Below are 14,759 nucleotides of genomic sequence, written 5' to 3'. Positions count from 1 at the left end.
CATCTCCTTCCTACCTAGGTTTCCAAGGCGGGGTTGAGCTGTGTAAGACGCTGACTGTGTTCTAGAAGTGCACCTCTCAATGCGACATATCGTATCTAATCATATCGAGCCCGTGGCATGACGAGCCCGGGCGACAACAAGATAAGGCTTCGGGAATGAAGCTGACGGCACGGCGCCGCGCCACTTGCATGCACCTAAGGGATGACTAGTCAGTCGGCTATATTCTGAAAAGGGTGGAAGAAAGCCTGACGCGTATCCCGAACGTGTAACGTTCAAGTGTCTCATTCTTACAGTGCCTTGGCTAATTTCTTCCGTCATCCTGTCAGCCCAGGTACTTTCTTGCCAGTCTGTAGTCCTAGCTACTAGCGCCATATATGGATTTGATCTAACCAACTCGGCTTTTACATCTACAGTTCAAGAGTTCTACACTATCAGTACAAGATGGAATCTCCTGTGAGGTTATTTATCCATTTGTCATGGCCCAAGCCAAGAGCCACCCTTCCTACTAGGTATCCTTGCAGTTGAAAAGTACCTATCTATTAATGTCGTTTCCAATTTAAATACTTGTGTCTATTCATCCGTCTGCTTCATCCTATTCATGTTATATGTATAGTAATATTGTATTAGTATTGTCGAAAAGTTATTATAATTCCAGAATATCATTTCAAGGTATAAAACATATTTGGAGGACATGGCTCGCCTTCGACGACGATGGACGGCGGAGGAGGATGCCCTGCTACGTCGTGCTGTGGAAAACGGTATGTCTTGGGGATGGATGTTCCTGGATTTACCATCGATACTGACTGCGAGTAGCTACCACACAAGGCCGCCCCTTACTCTGGCGGGACTTGGCTAAGTCCGTGCCCGGCCGTTCAAATAAAGACTGTCGTCGTAGATGGTGGAATAGCCTGGCAGATGGCACCACCAAAGGACCAGTATGTGATATAGAGAGCTCTGTCCCCCTTTTTCAGCATGTTCCGGGAGCAGGCGCTTTCTAACGAAGCTGACTGAGGAGTTGCTGTTCTCAAATATGAAACCCCCTGAGTTTATTCCCTAGGACGATTGCTAACTATCACCCTTAAAGTGGTGCGAAGAAGAAGATGAACGTCTTATTGAAGCTGTCAGAAAATACGGTACAAATTGGAGCCGGGTTTCGCGTGCTATAAGGTCAAGAAATCCCGACCAATGCTCGAGTCATTGGAGCCAAGTGCTAGATCCAGGCATTAATTACTGCGACTGGACACCAGAAGAGGTTCCTCACACTCATTCAGATATTATCACTTGACAATTAGGTACTAACGCTTCCTAGGATGCAAATTTACTTCATGCAGTCCTCACTCACAGCACTAACTGGGCGACAATCGCGGAGTCCCATGTCCCTCCTAGGACGAGACTTGCTCTCAAGAATCGCTATTCTACTTTGAGGCTAAAGCATGAGAACGAAAGTAAAAGGGAGACGAGTGCTAGGAAATTGGTTGAGACCTCATCCAACTTTGAGCCTACTATGGGAGTTTCAAAGAGAGATATCAAGTGGAATCCACCAGCTCAATTACACCAAAGCAGGGATTCGGAGCAAGTTGACATTTTAATAGAATCTGATGACGAAGAGGATGATGATGATGAAGACGAGGAAAATGAAGAAGACGATAGAGATGAGGAAAATAGGGAAAACGGAAATCCCAAAGACGGCAGCGACACTTCCCATGTTGAGATTGGGAATGGCCCTACCGGAGTTGACAACGGCGCAATAGACATCCAGATGCAAGACACGGGGGTGACGGCGTCAAATGATTGGACCGACTTTCCTGAGCCAAGTGCTCTTCCTCCCCTCGACTATTTTCATCATGACGCTCAACCTATTTCTATGGATCATTGGGTAAATGATACAGAAAACCATGTACAATATGAAGACTTGCTTGAAATGACGTCCGGGGAGAACTATTTATGTGGTATGGAGGATTCCGGGGTAATGAACGGGGGACTCCAATACAAGTCATATGGTAATTGAGTTCCCTACAATATACTTAGGCGTCCTAACTAATTCGAAGCAGGTACAACTCCGACGAATATTGATCTATCCAGCCCAATGGGCTTTCATGAATTACACCGAACAACTGAGATTATCCCTTCCACCACGACGGCAATGGACACGACTTCTGCTGCGGGTTCCAGGGACACACCCCCTAGCATGCACTTTGGCACTAGCGCGAGCACGACACCTCGAACGAGCATCTCAGGATGGAGTCACCAGTCAGCACACTATCAGGTTTGTGTTAACATGATATGTACTGGCGCGCAGATGGAATCCCTCATGGCTGGCCTGGCCGGTTTGGGCACATGTATTACTATGAAGATTGATATTAAAGAGGATAGAGCTCCGTTAGAGAATCAGTTGTAGTTTCTTGCCGAGGTATAGATAGAAAGCACGCCATGAAGGAAGTCTATCTTATCAGAATATGTACGCGATACTCAGAGTATATACAGATAATTCACGGACTATCTCGTCCTATGAGTCGATGATGTAAAGTTCTAATCTGATAACCACGCCAATAATGCTTCGTGAAAGATTCCAGGTTCTTGAATTTGTGGCGCATGACCTAGATCAGGGAACTCGATCAAATCGGCATTTGGCATAGCTGCAGCTGCTTGCTTTCCTAGCACATCGTAATGACCCAATTTTGTCTGCACATCTGGGGGGCTCCACTGCTTACCCAAAGCTGTATTGTCTTTGTCACCTATCATCAAGAGGGTTCGAGGCTCTAGCATTCCAAACTCGTAAACCACCGGAGCGCTGAGTGCCATGTCGGTAACAAGTGCCTGGTTGAAGGCAAACATAGCCGCCTCATTCCCTTTGTAGATATCAACCAGCATATTCACCCATACATCGTAAGAGTCGTCCCATTTCCCCACATAATACGTCGATTGCTCATATTCTCGGATTGTGGTGTAGTTACTGGAAGACTCGATAGCGTCTAAGATATCGACGGGTTTATAAGGCACACCAAGGGCCTTCCAGTCCTCCAGCCCGATAGGATTCACCAATATCAACCTATCGATGATATCGGGGAACATCAAACCGAAGCGTATAGACGTCATTCCCCCTAACGAGTGACCGACCACCGTCACATTCTCGATTCCAAGCACGTCCAGGAGACTCTTGGTGTTATAGGAAAATTGTTGCAGCGTGTATTGATATGATCTTGGCTTCGAGGACTTGCAAAATCCGACTTGATCAGGCAAGATAACTCTGTAGCCTACTCCAGCAAGTTGTCTGGCGGTCTCCTCCCACGTAGGCCCACAAAAGTTCTTTCCGTGTAGACATATGGCGATCTTTCCGTTGGGCTCAATTGTTGGTGAAACATCCATGAAAGCCATTTCAACTTCTTGGAGCTGAGAGGTGAATTTATAAGTTTTCAATGGAAAGGGGTATGTGAAGTTCGAGCCGTTCAAGTCCCCGGCAGACGGTACGTCACATATTGGCCCTGAATCTTGGGCCACCACATTTCGATCGAATGTGATGAAACCGATAACAACGGCCCATACGATTGTGAGGGGTTTCATGATGACACTGTGGCTCTGTGATTCAAGTATGCGAAAACTAACCCCTTCCGGTCATCATATAATGAGTGATCTTCAAGCCAACACTATGAGTGAGGTTTAGCACCAAAATGCTTTTCTGTACACACAAAATTCAATCAAGGTGTTGTTCAGCGGCGGTGTGAAATGATACTATTTTTGAATCTGGTAGAATCTACATCACGATAGCAGCAAATTCCAGTGCCCTGCGCCGTACCTCAATAACAAGCTGTATGATCTACAACCCCTCATTGCATCTAGATCCGGTGGATCGGCGGTTATCCAAACATTGACATTGTAGCCGAATTCTCATGTACGTACGTCTCCACGTCCGGCGCGGCGGAAACCGAAGAGAACCTGCCTAGTATCGGTATAAAGCACTGCCACGTATTCGGGGCAGTGCCTTAGTTGGTAAACGGACATTTGGAGATTCTTCCTTCCTGAAACTGAATAGGACTTGTTCAAGTTCGTAGTTTGGGGGTGCTGGTGGTATAAGTGGGGTTTATAAAGATCTAGATTCCTCTAGCAAAGAGTAAGTCAATGCCATATTCTAGATATTACTTATCATTTACGCAGTGCTCAGAAAATATGTCATGTGTCTTAGGGTATGTGTCTACCTAAGTAATAGAATTCTAGCATATCCCGTTGAAGCCCATCACACCACCAATTCCTTATTATTTCCAAGTGCCGGGAAATAACGGGCCTAGACAAGTTTTTGATCTTGGCACATCTAGAGTTGCAGCAGAGATATCGTTTAGTTGGAGCTTCCAGATTGCGATATAGTTCCGATGTAACCCTTTACCAACCCAATATTGTGAAGACGGTTTTCAACAGTGAGCAAATACTAATTATTAGTCATTTTCTGTGGGTGGGCTCCTAGTCACAAACATGTGCGAGGCCAATTGCCAGTTGAAGATGTCGTGATAAGTTAGTAGAACATTATGCGTTGCTATATCGATCACATAAAATGATAGATTTGCTTAGACGTGGTTAAGTACGTCGGTACACACAGAACGACATTGAAGGAAGTGAAGATGGTAGATTATAACCTAGCATCATCTGTTGGTAGCCCGAGTGTGTCGAACTTGGAAGTTGTAAAGCTTGCCATAATAATAATTGGAAACTACTATGCGATATATGAACTCAAAAATGAGTCGAAAATCTAATAATATCGATCGGAGGTAATAGAGTTTACTAAAAGAGTGCTTTAGCGAGGCTTTTCTGCTGGCAGGCCAACCACTAAGAACAGTAATGCCACAGAACTCTATCTTAGTGAAGCATATTTAGTATGTTTACTACCTACCTAGTATTGTGACTCGCATGCTCAAGTGTGACCAGAAGATCATCCCTCTCTCAACATCAATCATTCTCGATTCTGTTTCCAAGGCGATTTCTCCGTGGCAACCTTCCGAGTCATATTACTCCAGACCTGATTATCAACAAAACATCGCCGTTCGTATTGATCCTACGTCACAAAGCTACCTAAACTATCACTCACCACGGCACCGACATCACCCACATAATGGAAGAGTGTCTCGGCGAATGTTGTGGACAGATATGTGTGAGGTTAATTCTGCAGGGCATATTAACTGCTGTTATCTGTATTGTCGACAAGCAAATCGTTCAACGACGGGAACTTGTGATACGACGAGGCCGCCAGGTGCAAAGGATATTACATATACCTAAATGTCTCAATGTCTTTACTGAAGAGGACCCTGGCATGCTGGATTGCGACATACGGCTGGCTGGCACTGGTCTGAGCATCTCCTACTTCTTTGTGGGTCTAGCGGTGTTTTTCGTCGTCAAACTGAGGGTTAGTTTTTGGCATCCTTGGGTCTTGGCCTTCGGCATCGTTAACCCGTTATGCGTATCGACGCTGGTCTGGATTTCGCTCATTATGTCTAGAAGGAGAAGGCTGCGTTACATGACAGAGAAAGGAGGCTGGGAGACGATGGACACATCACTAGAGGAGGCCCTTCGATCATTGTGGAGTACATCTTGAGGTCTTGTCAGATAAATAAGAATCACTTCTGGCGTAGTTGCAACAGGTCTTGTGTCGGGGTCACGTGGCTCCTGTTTGGCCAGTGCGCCATCATTAGTCCATAGATAGTTAGATCCCGCACTAGCGAGGAATCTTATCTATTACATTCTGTCGATCCGATGGCAACCAAGATGACTTCAAGATGTGGGTATGAATCGGCGACCAGACTTTTCTAGCCCAAGGTGCGGGAACTCGGTAGGTCCAGTATTGGGCAGTTCCTCGAGTTAAGCAAGCAATTATGTAAGTTAGTCATGGTTATAAAGCCTGCTGTTATTCGCCAATTGAAAACGATCATACACCCTCAATGCGACGCCGGTATTCGTGACCTCGCGTAACTTGCCTGTTCACGAAGGTTGCCGATTCGGGAATTTGATACCTGCATTTGGTGAGTCGTAGTAAGACTGGTATCCGCAACTATATGAACTTGGCTTGAAGACCTCTTTTTTAGGAAGTTCTCTGTCGATATGACGATTTAAACGGAATAAAACAATGCACGAACATTCCACTACGAGATATATAACTGGTACCTACGAGACACCTCGAAGATCATAGTGCGAGAACTCTCCGGGAAACCCCACTATCATCCACGACTACGCAAAGTCATGGATGAGAACATCAATGTGGACACTAATGTTGTCGATATAGAAGTTCCCTGCATTGTTTTCTTTGTCCTCACCCCCATATTTTTGGTCATTCGAATTTCATCTCGGCTGAAAACTGGTTCGGGTTTAGGATGGGATGATTACACGATTATAGTTTCCTGGGTATGTTTCATTCGGCTTTCTCCGAAACTATTGCAGCAGCTAACTCCTTATTTCCTTAAGACCTTCGCTCAGATCGTCTCGAGTCTTTTGATTGCTGCTTGCATGCACGGCTTCGGACAACACATTTATGAGATTACCGCGCCGGAGCAAACACTAACACTTAAGGTAACTATACATTTATAACAGGATCCCATCTAAAGAGCTACCAAGCTAATATGGGCAAAGCTCTATTACGTCGCACAAGCATTCTATAAGCTCACGTTGAATCTGACTAAGGCATCCATCATTCTACTATATCTTCGCATATTTCTTCAACGATGGTTTAAGATCACATGCTACGTCTTGCTGGGGATCATTCTTGGATACATGGTGGCCACTACTGCATCGTCGATTTGGCAGTGTACCCCCATCGCGAGAGCTTGGGATAAATCGATACCAGGCTCATGTATCAGCATCACCGAGAACTGGTATGCAAATGCCGGCTTTTCGATCGCTACGGATATCGCAATCCTCGTGCTTCCGATGCAGCCGATCTATCGGTCTAATCTCCCAACGAAACAGAAATGGGCGCTGATTATTGTGTTCGCTCTAGGCATCTTGTGAGTCCTAATTATTCATTATCAACAGTTTGAATGAGGTGCCCAGCCCGGATGTGAGCCACGACTCGGCTGACCTGAATAATTAGCGTTACGATAACAAGCATCATACGAATGCAAACTCTCAATTTCTCTTCCACCAGTTCTGATCCTACTTACGACGTTGTGTCCTCAACTTGGACCGTGATCGAAGAGAATGTTGCCATCATCTGCGCATGCCTTCCTATGTGCAAGGGACCACTAAACTACCTGTTCCCATCAATATTTGCCTCGGCTCCTCGACGTATCTCAGCCGGCTTCAAGCCGAGCCAGCATTCGAACAATTCCAGTCGTAGCTACTGGTCTCCAATGCGGGGCGATAGGGAAATATTGAGCACGCGTGTGACATGCGTTGAGGGACGGAAACCCTTTACAGGTGGAAATAGTCAAGAGTATATGTTAGAACACGCTTGCTCGAGGGATCAGATTAGTGACGTTGAAGAAGTTCGGGGTATTCGAAAGGTTATACAATATGACATAACAGTACAGACGTCAGGGGGCAGCATAGAGCCTGTTTGAAAAGCGTCGAGGTTAAAATTCATGAGACTGAGATGCGTTGAAAATTGTACATATGGATATTTATGTACCAAGAAAACAATTGTGACTTTGACAGCAGAATATGGAAGAAAAGGGGTCCCCCTTTGCGGAGACACCCCGCTACGGTGCGCGCAGTCTGGTTAAGCTTACTAAGTGCAAGCGGGATTTACATTTACCCGCAGATGATGCGATGACTTACATGCTACTACCGCGTACCTGAGTACCTCTTTAGCGTGCTTAGCTCTGGATCGAATTGCTGACTTGCATTTATTAATCATTCAAAGTCCACCAGATGTCTATTCAACGCCATTGCCCACGATGAAACCAATACGATACTTGCCTAAAACCGCTTTGAGGCCTCTTGCACCACGCCCATGCCACCGTTCAAGTTTTCTACGTACCAATCCGCAACAATGGCGAACTCTCCGAACGCAATCGCGATCACGATCACAAGAACTCGATGGTCTCAATGTCAATCGTATGCGCGAAGATGCAGCTGCATATAATGCGAAACGGCAGTTTTTCCTCCTTTGTGGTGCAATTTCTGGTACCATTATAACCGGATACTTCTCATATCTGCTTTACAAGGAGCTTTACACACCCAAGAAGCTTGATAGCGGGCTGCCTGATAAATTAAACCCCTTCAACACTGAAGCCGGCTCGAAGCGCAAAACGGTTATTCATAGTGGAGACGGCACGGAACTCGTTCCGACCGGGAATAGCACTATTCCTACATTTCCTCGAGTCTTTGACCTTGCGATTGGGGCTGAAGAAGGGCGGGAGAAGGTTAATGGCGTGGAATACACCTTGGTCGGGTTGGGCGTAAGAACGGTGAGTTTCTTGGGTATCCAAGTATACATGGTAGGATACTATATTGCGACGCAAGATATCGCAGCGATACAGTCACGTCTAATCAAGGAGATAAATCCCATTGCAACGGCGTTAGTACCTAGCGAGAAGGACGAGTTGCGCAAAATCCTGCTGGATCCGGAACGGGGGGAAAAGCTGTGGAACGAAATTCTTCAGGAGGTGAAGCCGCGCTCCCTATTCAGAGTCGTTCCTACAAGGGATACGGACTTCCATCACCTGAGAGACGGGTTTGTGCGCGCAATAACGGCGAGATCGCAAAGCGACAGCCGTGAGTACGGCGACGAGGCATTCGGAGAAGCGATGAAGCAGTTCCGAAGTTTGTTCAACCGAGGAAAAGTGCCAAAGAAACGGGAAATGCTCCTAGTACGAGATGCTGCCGGGCAGCTAACTATCACATTTGATGACGGCAAGACCGGTATAAGCGCGCTCGGAAGCGTTGCCGATGAACGGGTGTCTCGATTGCTGTGGCTCAACTACCTAGCCGGCAGCAAGGTTGCGTCCGAACCGGCAAGAAAAAACATCGTTGAAGGTATCATGGAGTTTGTGGAGAGACCAGTGGGTACGGTTGCCACACAGGTAGTATGACGCTTATATGCCGAAGTCACCGATTACTGGTGAAATGTGCATTTTCGAGCGTTGAGCAAGTGTACATTGGTGTATATTACGCAGCATACCATCCACTCTTGTGTCATCTAGCGAGAGCATCATGATCATGCCAATTTGCTCGTTCGTACTACCCACCCAGGTGCCTTCTTCGGTAATGCAAGAATGCCCCGGATGATTCGAACATGTTGCTTGGCCGGGTATACTAGGCTAAAGATCCGAATGTGACGATGTCTTATTCACCTCCTCGATCCGAGTTGCTTGGCCCCGTTTCATCGTGAGGAAGGACACACATCGTCTGCCGGAATCGGTGGGCTGTGGAATAGACATTGGCAGATTCAAATACCATGAAGAACACCAGAACCAAGACATGGTGACAAAGAAGAACCATATTGGCTGTATAAAGTGCAAATTAAATGGCCACGTAGTAGCGGATGGACATGTAACCACCAGACTTTTGGAAACCAGGAAACTTCATAAAGGCTAGTCGATCATGCTGAACATCTCTTTACCTCCGTCGATTGCGATATTTCTAGACAAACCTCCCAGATGCCCGCCCCACGACCATTCTCGACTTCCCAAGTACCGACTTCTAACACGGTCGACTGTGTCGGAACACTCAATGCCCGGTTCATCTCACGGACCTGAACACTAGGATGTTGGGAACGGCCGGCACCGTCGGTGTCATTCTCGTCCCAATTGTCCTGATCGCAATCATCCTAGCCATGTGGTACTGTCCCTTGCGGCGCGTGAGCCATTCCGAACACGTTGAGGCATCCGCTAGCAACTCTGGTAGAGCAGGCGTTACAGCAAGTGGTACGGGCGGGACTACAACGGGTAGCGCGCCAGGAGTCGACACGGCAGCCATCCCCTATGTTGCGCCATCATACGAACTCCAGTCCCAACAGTCGCATCGGTCGTTCAGGCTTGCTAGGATCTCGGAGGAGGGAGGCCCCTTTCACCATCACGCGGCGCATAAGTGATCATTCTCCCCATATGGCCTATGATGTTACTATGGTTCGGATTCGGATTCAGCCCCGGAAGCTACGTGGGCCTTTCTTCACGCACGAACTCCGCACTCCCCGTGCCGTTGCTGCTGCGACACATGACAGGTGGCCCTCAATTTCTCGGCACGTGTGCCGGAAGGTTGGATACGTACGGATTGGTGATATGCCACAGTCGGAGCCTAGGAAGCAAGATACATGTGAAAAGGCGTGCCAATGCTCTGGAGAAAATCAACTGGGCCAAATACGCAACAATGATGGCAGCCAAACGATCATTTTGTCGGTTTACAATCGCTGCCTAGTTAGTGATCTTGGGAGGCAATAACTCCATATTCCTGGACCTTTATTATACGTTCAATACATACCTAGGTTACCAACGCCAATTCCCATTCGCCTAGCCTTTGATCCGGTGAGGGGTCTATCTGAACCGTTGGGTGAAGCAATGTCACATGCTGCGAACACGTCGACGTGACGTCTTCCTAACTCACGATGATCACGGTGAATAGCCTCCGAAATCTTGTGTTTCCAAGTGATTGTCTCTAGATCTGCCTAGTTGAACTGGAGTAGGTAACAGAGATATAGAAAATCATTAGCGAAGAAAGGGGGTAAAACCATTACTCAAACAAGAGAACGTCTTACATGAAATACCAAGGAGCCCGTAAACTAAGAATATCGTCAATATCTAGGCAATTGAAGAGGGCTTGACGGTATGTCAAGAGCCAACTGTTGTTGAATAGGGGCGCAATCTTTTCTCAACTAGGTATTTAAGCCACGAAGTCCAATCCTCACTATTGGTTCGAGGACGTCATAGGACACGTCCTATCTGAAGCATACCTATGTATTTCTGCCGTCGCAGTATCCGCCACATCACAAGCAAGAAACTCTCAGAATTATAATTGATGTGTTTATGGCACATTTATAAGTCTATTGACGATGAACTTAGGTATATATCTATCCCATGCAAAGTCGATGGAAGTCTAGCCGCATCGCTTGCTCGCTCTCCGATTCGCATGACATGTTCAGATACGTCTCTTCAGACGTTAAAACCAGCGCATTATATAGTCTTCAGAGAACAACTGAGGTAACAGCCAATTATTCCCCATAACTAGCAGCTCTTCCGTTCACAACTCGTTCAAAGCTTAGAGGAGCGTCCATGTAGTCATAGAGCGCCGGCTTCGGAGAGGAGGTCCTTGAGTTCGCCGGACTTGGCCTGCAGGTCAGAGTTGCCGCCGATATGCTTCTTGCCGATCCAGATGTTGGGAACGGTGCGCTGCCCCGATATTTCAGCGAGGGCGTTCTGGATTTCGGAACCGTCCGGCACCTCGTCTAGCTCAACTAGCTTGTACTTGGCTCCTAGGCTGTCGAGAAGACGCTTCGAGGCACTGCAATAGGGGCAGTACGACTTAGAGAATACGGCTACGGAAGGGGTAAGTTTGTTAGTTATCTTCTTATCTTATAGGGAGGCTAGGTAGGTGAAAATGCTGAATGGCAGATGACAGATGGTAGGTAACAGATAAGTGATGCAGATGTTGGTAGCGAGTTGCTGCAGTTGGTTCGCAAACACTACCTAAATAACCGGGTTAGACAAAGCAAACATCGCGTGAGAACTTACCAACGGCATTCTCGTCGATGATGCCCTGCGCTTTGGTCTTTGCGTCGGCCATGGCTTGCGATAGTGTGGGAGATGAGAAGAGTCGGCGGATGAGAAACATAAAAGTTGTTGTTGATGGCTGTCGCAAAGATGTGAAACTGAACTGGTGGGGTATTTCAAGTTTTATAGTCACACCCGTTTTGGTATGATCTAATGGGATATGGCAAATGGTATGGATGTATTTGTCAGTTAAAAAGTAATCGTTACCCCTTTTGCCAAGTACCAAGTGACTCTGCGACAACGGGATGTAGATGACGGCAGAAGACGCAATTGTAAATCCAGATTAGTACAGATTAGGGATTGATGATTTGAGATCATAGGTCACACAGAACCGAGATGTTAGAAAAATCGGAGACCTCGGGATATATAAATTGGAATTGACGATTGGGTACCCAGGGGCAAAGTACTATTCCATACAAACATTAGGCCAGAGGTACATGTCTGATAGATATGGGTACATGTATGTACCTAGGTATTCAGCACGTCTGGTAAGGAACAAACGTGAGGGACAAAAATGACGCAATTACTTTGACGTGAGAAATGTTTATTCAATCGAAGTGGGATAATGAAGAGCCAAGGTGGGGCAGTCTGGATGGAAATACATGGGTACCTAGTACCGACTTGTACCTCCCTATTTCGTTATTTTGCTGCTGCTTCGTGCCTTCGATTTTCGTAGCAGGGACCTCGGGATGAGTTCTGCTTACCTAATAATCTTACTCAAGTATTCTGCTACCGCCTTACCTAATGAAGCTAAGCCTACTATCGTCTAGTATCTGGTACTAGGTAGGCGCGACATTGAAGACCGTAAGCTTTTTCTTAGTGCCACTTCGTAAGATTAATTCCAAGCCAGCCTTGTCTTACGCTTGGCTCACCAATTGGCAATTGACAAAACGTCTCTTTTTCAACACTCCTCTCACTAACTCCGACCAAACTTGCCTAACCTTTCACCAATAAATGCCCTCTTCTCCCACCGTTATCTGAGGTACATACAGTACTTCCCGTCGCCCGTACATATACCATCCAATTGCAACGGAATCCCATCTCTTCAGCGCTGGTAGAGGATAACTCAATCTTTATCGCGCACTCCCGTATCTACTGATTCGACTCCCAAGTCCAAAGAGAGGAGTTGCACAATCATAGATGCGATGCCTTAGCTGTGGAACTTTCCTAAGAACCGACCCAATAAGAAGATAATACATTGGTCAATTTTGCGACTGAAGATCCATAAGCAACCTAAGCTACCTATCTTTTGAATCGCATGACCATCCAGACAGCCTAGGCAACCTATCGTGGGTTCGCTCTTGACCGAACTGTATTTTTGCAGTGACAACACATCAAACCGCTCCGCTGAATAGTCGAAACGAGACCTTACACTACGTACGACAAGCGCTGGAGCCAGAACAATTCATTGGAAGTCCATAGGGATCCATACGAGTCCAAAGGTGTCCAAAGTAGACAAAAGTCACTACACAAATCTTGCAGATCTCTGGAGTCTAGGGCCTGTCCCCACGGTTATTATAGGGTAGTACCTATAGCGACCTATAGTACTAGTACCGCGCAGTACCGGGCGAGGTCGCAGCTACAAACTTCGCTTTTGGCAGGAGGAGCAGGTGAAGGAGACCTGAAAACGGTCCAACCGAAATTCGTGCAAAAGTCCTAAGGTATTCTGCACGGCTCCGTCCCGAGATCACCTGCATTTCCTAGGTTGAACAGCGAATACCTAATTCTCAGGCGATTGCCCGCTGCAAGTATCGGTACCACTTGCTGCTGCATCTGCAACTATAACTTCTCCGCAAGTTAAAATAAAGAAACTTCGCTGGGTGTCCTCCGGGACAACCTAGCCCTTCAAAGTGGCTTCGAACCAGGCATTCTTGGCATCAGCTAGTGCCATCAAGAACATCACTGCCTTATTACCGCCTGCATTACAAACTTACGTCCAGACAACAGTCGGCCATCTTTCCGAAGCCGTAGCCGGATCCAACGAGTACCTTGTTTCGCAAGGAGTATCGCCGACTCTCCTATATTCAACCATCGCCGGTACCGCTGCAGCTCTCGCGTTACCTCTCAGCATGATGTCTCGATTTGGCTGGGGTTCCAGTCGAGACGCCATATCTCCATACGCCTCCCAGTCGGATAGCCAGGGCGTGCCTCATGTCACTGATGACGACTTTAGCTATATCACATCCGAAGATCTTGAAGATTCGCTACAGTCACCGTCCCGAACCTACGACCCCCAAGGTCGACGGGCACCACCTAGCGCCACCCTCGACGATGACGTACTTCTAATCAAGAACAAGGGCATCACATATCCCGTCCACTTCCCCGCGTATTCTATCGGCGATGGCAAATTGCATGTGTCAGATGTGCGTGATCGCGTGGGATTGGTTATGGATCTTAGTGATCGTCGAAGCCGACGCTTGAAGATGCTTTACAAAGGCCGCCATCTCAAAGAGCAGGATATCCCTATCCGAGATTATGGTGTGAAAAACAACAGCGAACTGCTAGTTGTAGTTCCCGAAGGAAGGATTAGCGATGAAGACGGAGAGAGTAGCAGCGAAGAAGTTGTTGTCACGGAAGATTCCATCGACCAGCAGAAGTCGAGGAAAAAGAAGAGCAAGGCTCGAAAGAAGAAGAAGGAACGTCCCGGTCCGGCCGAAAGCTCTGTGAATCTTGAAGTGCCAGGACGTGAAGAAGGCAGACGAGCATCACCGGATCCATCCATCCACCCATCGAGAGTGCCCTCCCCTGCGGTGCCTTCCGGTCCCAGCGAGCAGCTGGATGCGATCAGATCTCACTTTGACGCGAAACTTCTGCCTCTTTGCCGACAATTCATAAATCACACGCCAACTGATAAGAAGAAGTGCGAGGACGAACATCGAAAGTTGAGCGAGACAGTATTACAACACACATTGCTGAAGCTAGACGAGGTAAACACAGGAGGTGACCCGGATATCAGGGCGAAGAGAAAGGAACTGGTGAATTACGTGCAGGATATCTTAAGGCAGCTTGACGAACGCCAGCCCTCCTCTTCCGGGAAGTCGAGGGGAAGATGATCCATGTTATAGTCAATTCCTCTCA

At 47.1% G+C, this 14,759-nt stretch overlaps 7 protein-coding genes across 7 annotated transcripts; 5 read left to right on the top strand and 2 right to left on the bottom strand.

Annotated features, from left to right (window-relative positions):
- Window positions 1-691: 691 nt before the first annotated feature.
- Window positions 692-2,398, top strand: F4807DRAFT_463866 (uncharacterized protein; the record flags this gene model as incomplete). Its single annotated transcript, XM_048002037.1, has 5 exons — window positions 692-758; window positions 814-935; window positions 1,085-1,252; window positions 1,310-2,000; window positions 2,052-2,398. The coding sequence occupies 5 exons, from the start codon at window positions 692-694 to the stop codon at window positions 2,396-2,398; spliced, it is 1,395 nt and encodes a 464-aa protein (XP_047850897.1).
- Window positions 2,399-2,464: 66 nt separating this feature from the next.
- F4807DRAFT_237491 (alpha/beta-hydrolase) lies at window positions 2,465-4,187 on the bottom strand. The gene has a single exon (XM_047994239.1). The coding sequence runs from the start codon at window positions 3,559-3,561 to the stop codon at window positions 2,530-2,532; it is 1,032 nt and encodes a 343-aa protein (XP_047850896.1). The 5' UTR covers window positions 3,562-4,187; the 3' UTR covers window positions 2,465-2,529.
- A 1,552-nt stretch (window positions 4,188-5,739) lies between these two features.
- F4807DRAFT_439832 (uncharacterized protein) lies at window positions 5,740-7,685 on the top strand. Its single transcript, XM_047999248.1, has 4 exons — window positions 5,740-6,381; window positions 6,442-6,546; window positions 6,607-6,980; window positions 7,067-7,685. Exons 1-4 carry the CDS (start codon window positions 6,220-6,222, stop codon window positions 7,533-7,535), a joined length of 1,110 nt encoding a protein of 369 aa, XP_047850895.1. The 5' UTR covers window positions 5,740-6,219; the 3' UTR covers window positions 7,536-7,685.
- Window positions 7,636-9,008, top strand: F4807DRAFT_453543 (chalcone isomerase; the record flags this gene model as incomplete). The annotated part of the gene is made up of 2 exons (XM_048000473.1): window positions 7,636-7,706; window positions 7,910-9,008. The coding sequence occupies 2 exons, from the start codon at window positions 7,636-7,638 to the stop codon at window positions 9,006-9,008; spliced, it is 1,170 nt and encodes a 389-aa protein (XP_047850894.1).
- A 674-nt stretch (window positions 9,009-9,682) lies between these two features.
- F4807DRAFT_463862 (uncharacterized protein) lies at window positions 9,683-10,009 on the top strand (the record flags this gene model as incomplete). The annotated part of the gene is made up of 1 exon (XM_048002036.1): window positions 9,683-10,009. The coding sequence occupies one exon, from the start codon at window positions 9,683-9,685 to the stop codon at window positions 10,007-10,009; it is 327 nt and encodes a 108-aa protein (XP_047850893.1).
- A 910-nt stretch (window positions 10,010-10,919) lies between these two features.
- On the bottom strand, window positions 10,920-12,307 carry F4807DRAFT_439827 (putative glutaredoxin). Its single transcript, XM_047999247.1, has 2 exons — window positions 11,643-12,307; window positions 10,920-11,446 (listed from the first exon to the last, which is right to left on the bottom strand). The coding sequence occupies exons 1-2, from the start codon at window positions 11,740-11,742 to the stop codon at window positions 11,190-11,192; spliced, it is 357 nt and encodes a 118-aa protein (XP_047850892.1). The 5' UTR covers window positions 11,743-12,307; the 3' UTR covers window positions 10,920-11,189.
- F4807DRAFT_453541 (BAG domain-containing protein) lies at window positions 12,222-14,734 on the top strand (the record flags this gene model as incomplete). Its single annotated transcript, XM_048000472.1, has 2 exons — window positions 12,222-12,287; window positions 13,523-14,734. 2 exons carry the CDS (start codon window positions 12,222-12,224, stop codon window positions 14,732-14,734), a joined length of 1,278 nt encoding a protein of 425 aa, XP_047850891.1.
- Between the last annotated feature and the right edge of the window lie 25 nt (window positions 14,735-14,759).

Source organism: Annulohypoxylon truncatum (assembly GCF_022578515.1).
Source record: "Annulohypoxylon truncatum strain CBS 140777 unplaced genomic scaffold F4807scaffold_35, whole genome shotgun sequence".
Lineage (NCBI taxonomy): Eukaryota > Fungi > Ascomycota > Sordariomycetes > Xylariales > Hypoxylaceae > Annulohypoxylon > Annulohypoxylon truncatum.
The sequence above is the reverse complement of the archived record's forward strand: the minus strand, read 5'-3'. Positions and strand labels throughout refer to the sequence as shown.

Coding starts and splice junctions, on each gene's coding strand:
- F4807DRAFT_439827 (XM_047999247.1), bottom strand. CDS start 11,742: ATGTTTCTCATCCGCCGACTCTTCTCATCTCCCACACTATCGCAAGCC. Junction 11,447..11,642: donor CATCGACGAGAATGCCGTTG/GTAAGTTCTCAC, acceptor CCCCTTCCGTAG/CCGTATTCTCTAAGTCGTAC.
- F4807DRAFT_439832 (XM_047999248.1), top strand. CDS start 6,220: ATGGATGAGAACATCAATGTGGACACTAATGTTGTCGATATAGAAGTT. Junction 6,547..6,606: donor AGCAAACACTAACACTTAAG/GTAACTATACAT, acceptor ATATGGGCAAAG/CTCTATTACGTCGCACAAGC. Junction 6,981..7,066: donor GTGTTCGCTCTAGGCATCTT/GTGAGTCCTAAT, acceptor CTGAATAATTAG/CGTTACGATAACAAGCATCA.
- F4807DRAFT_237491 (XM_047994239.1), bottom strand. CDS start 3,561: ATGAAACCCCTCACAATCGTATGGGCCGTTGTTATCGGTTTCATCACA.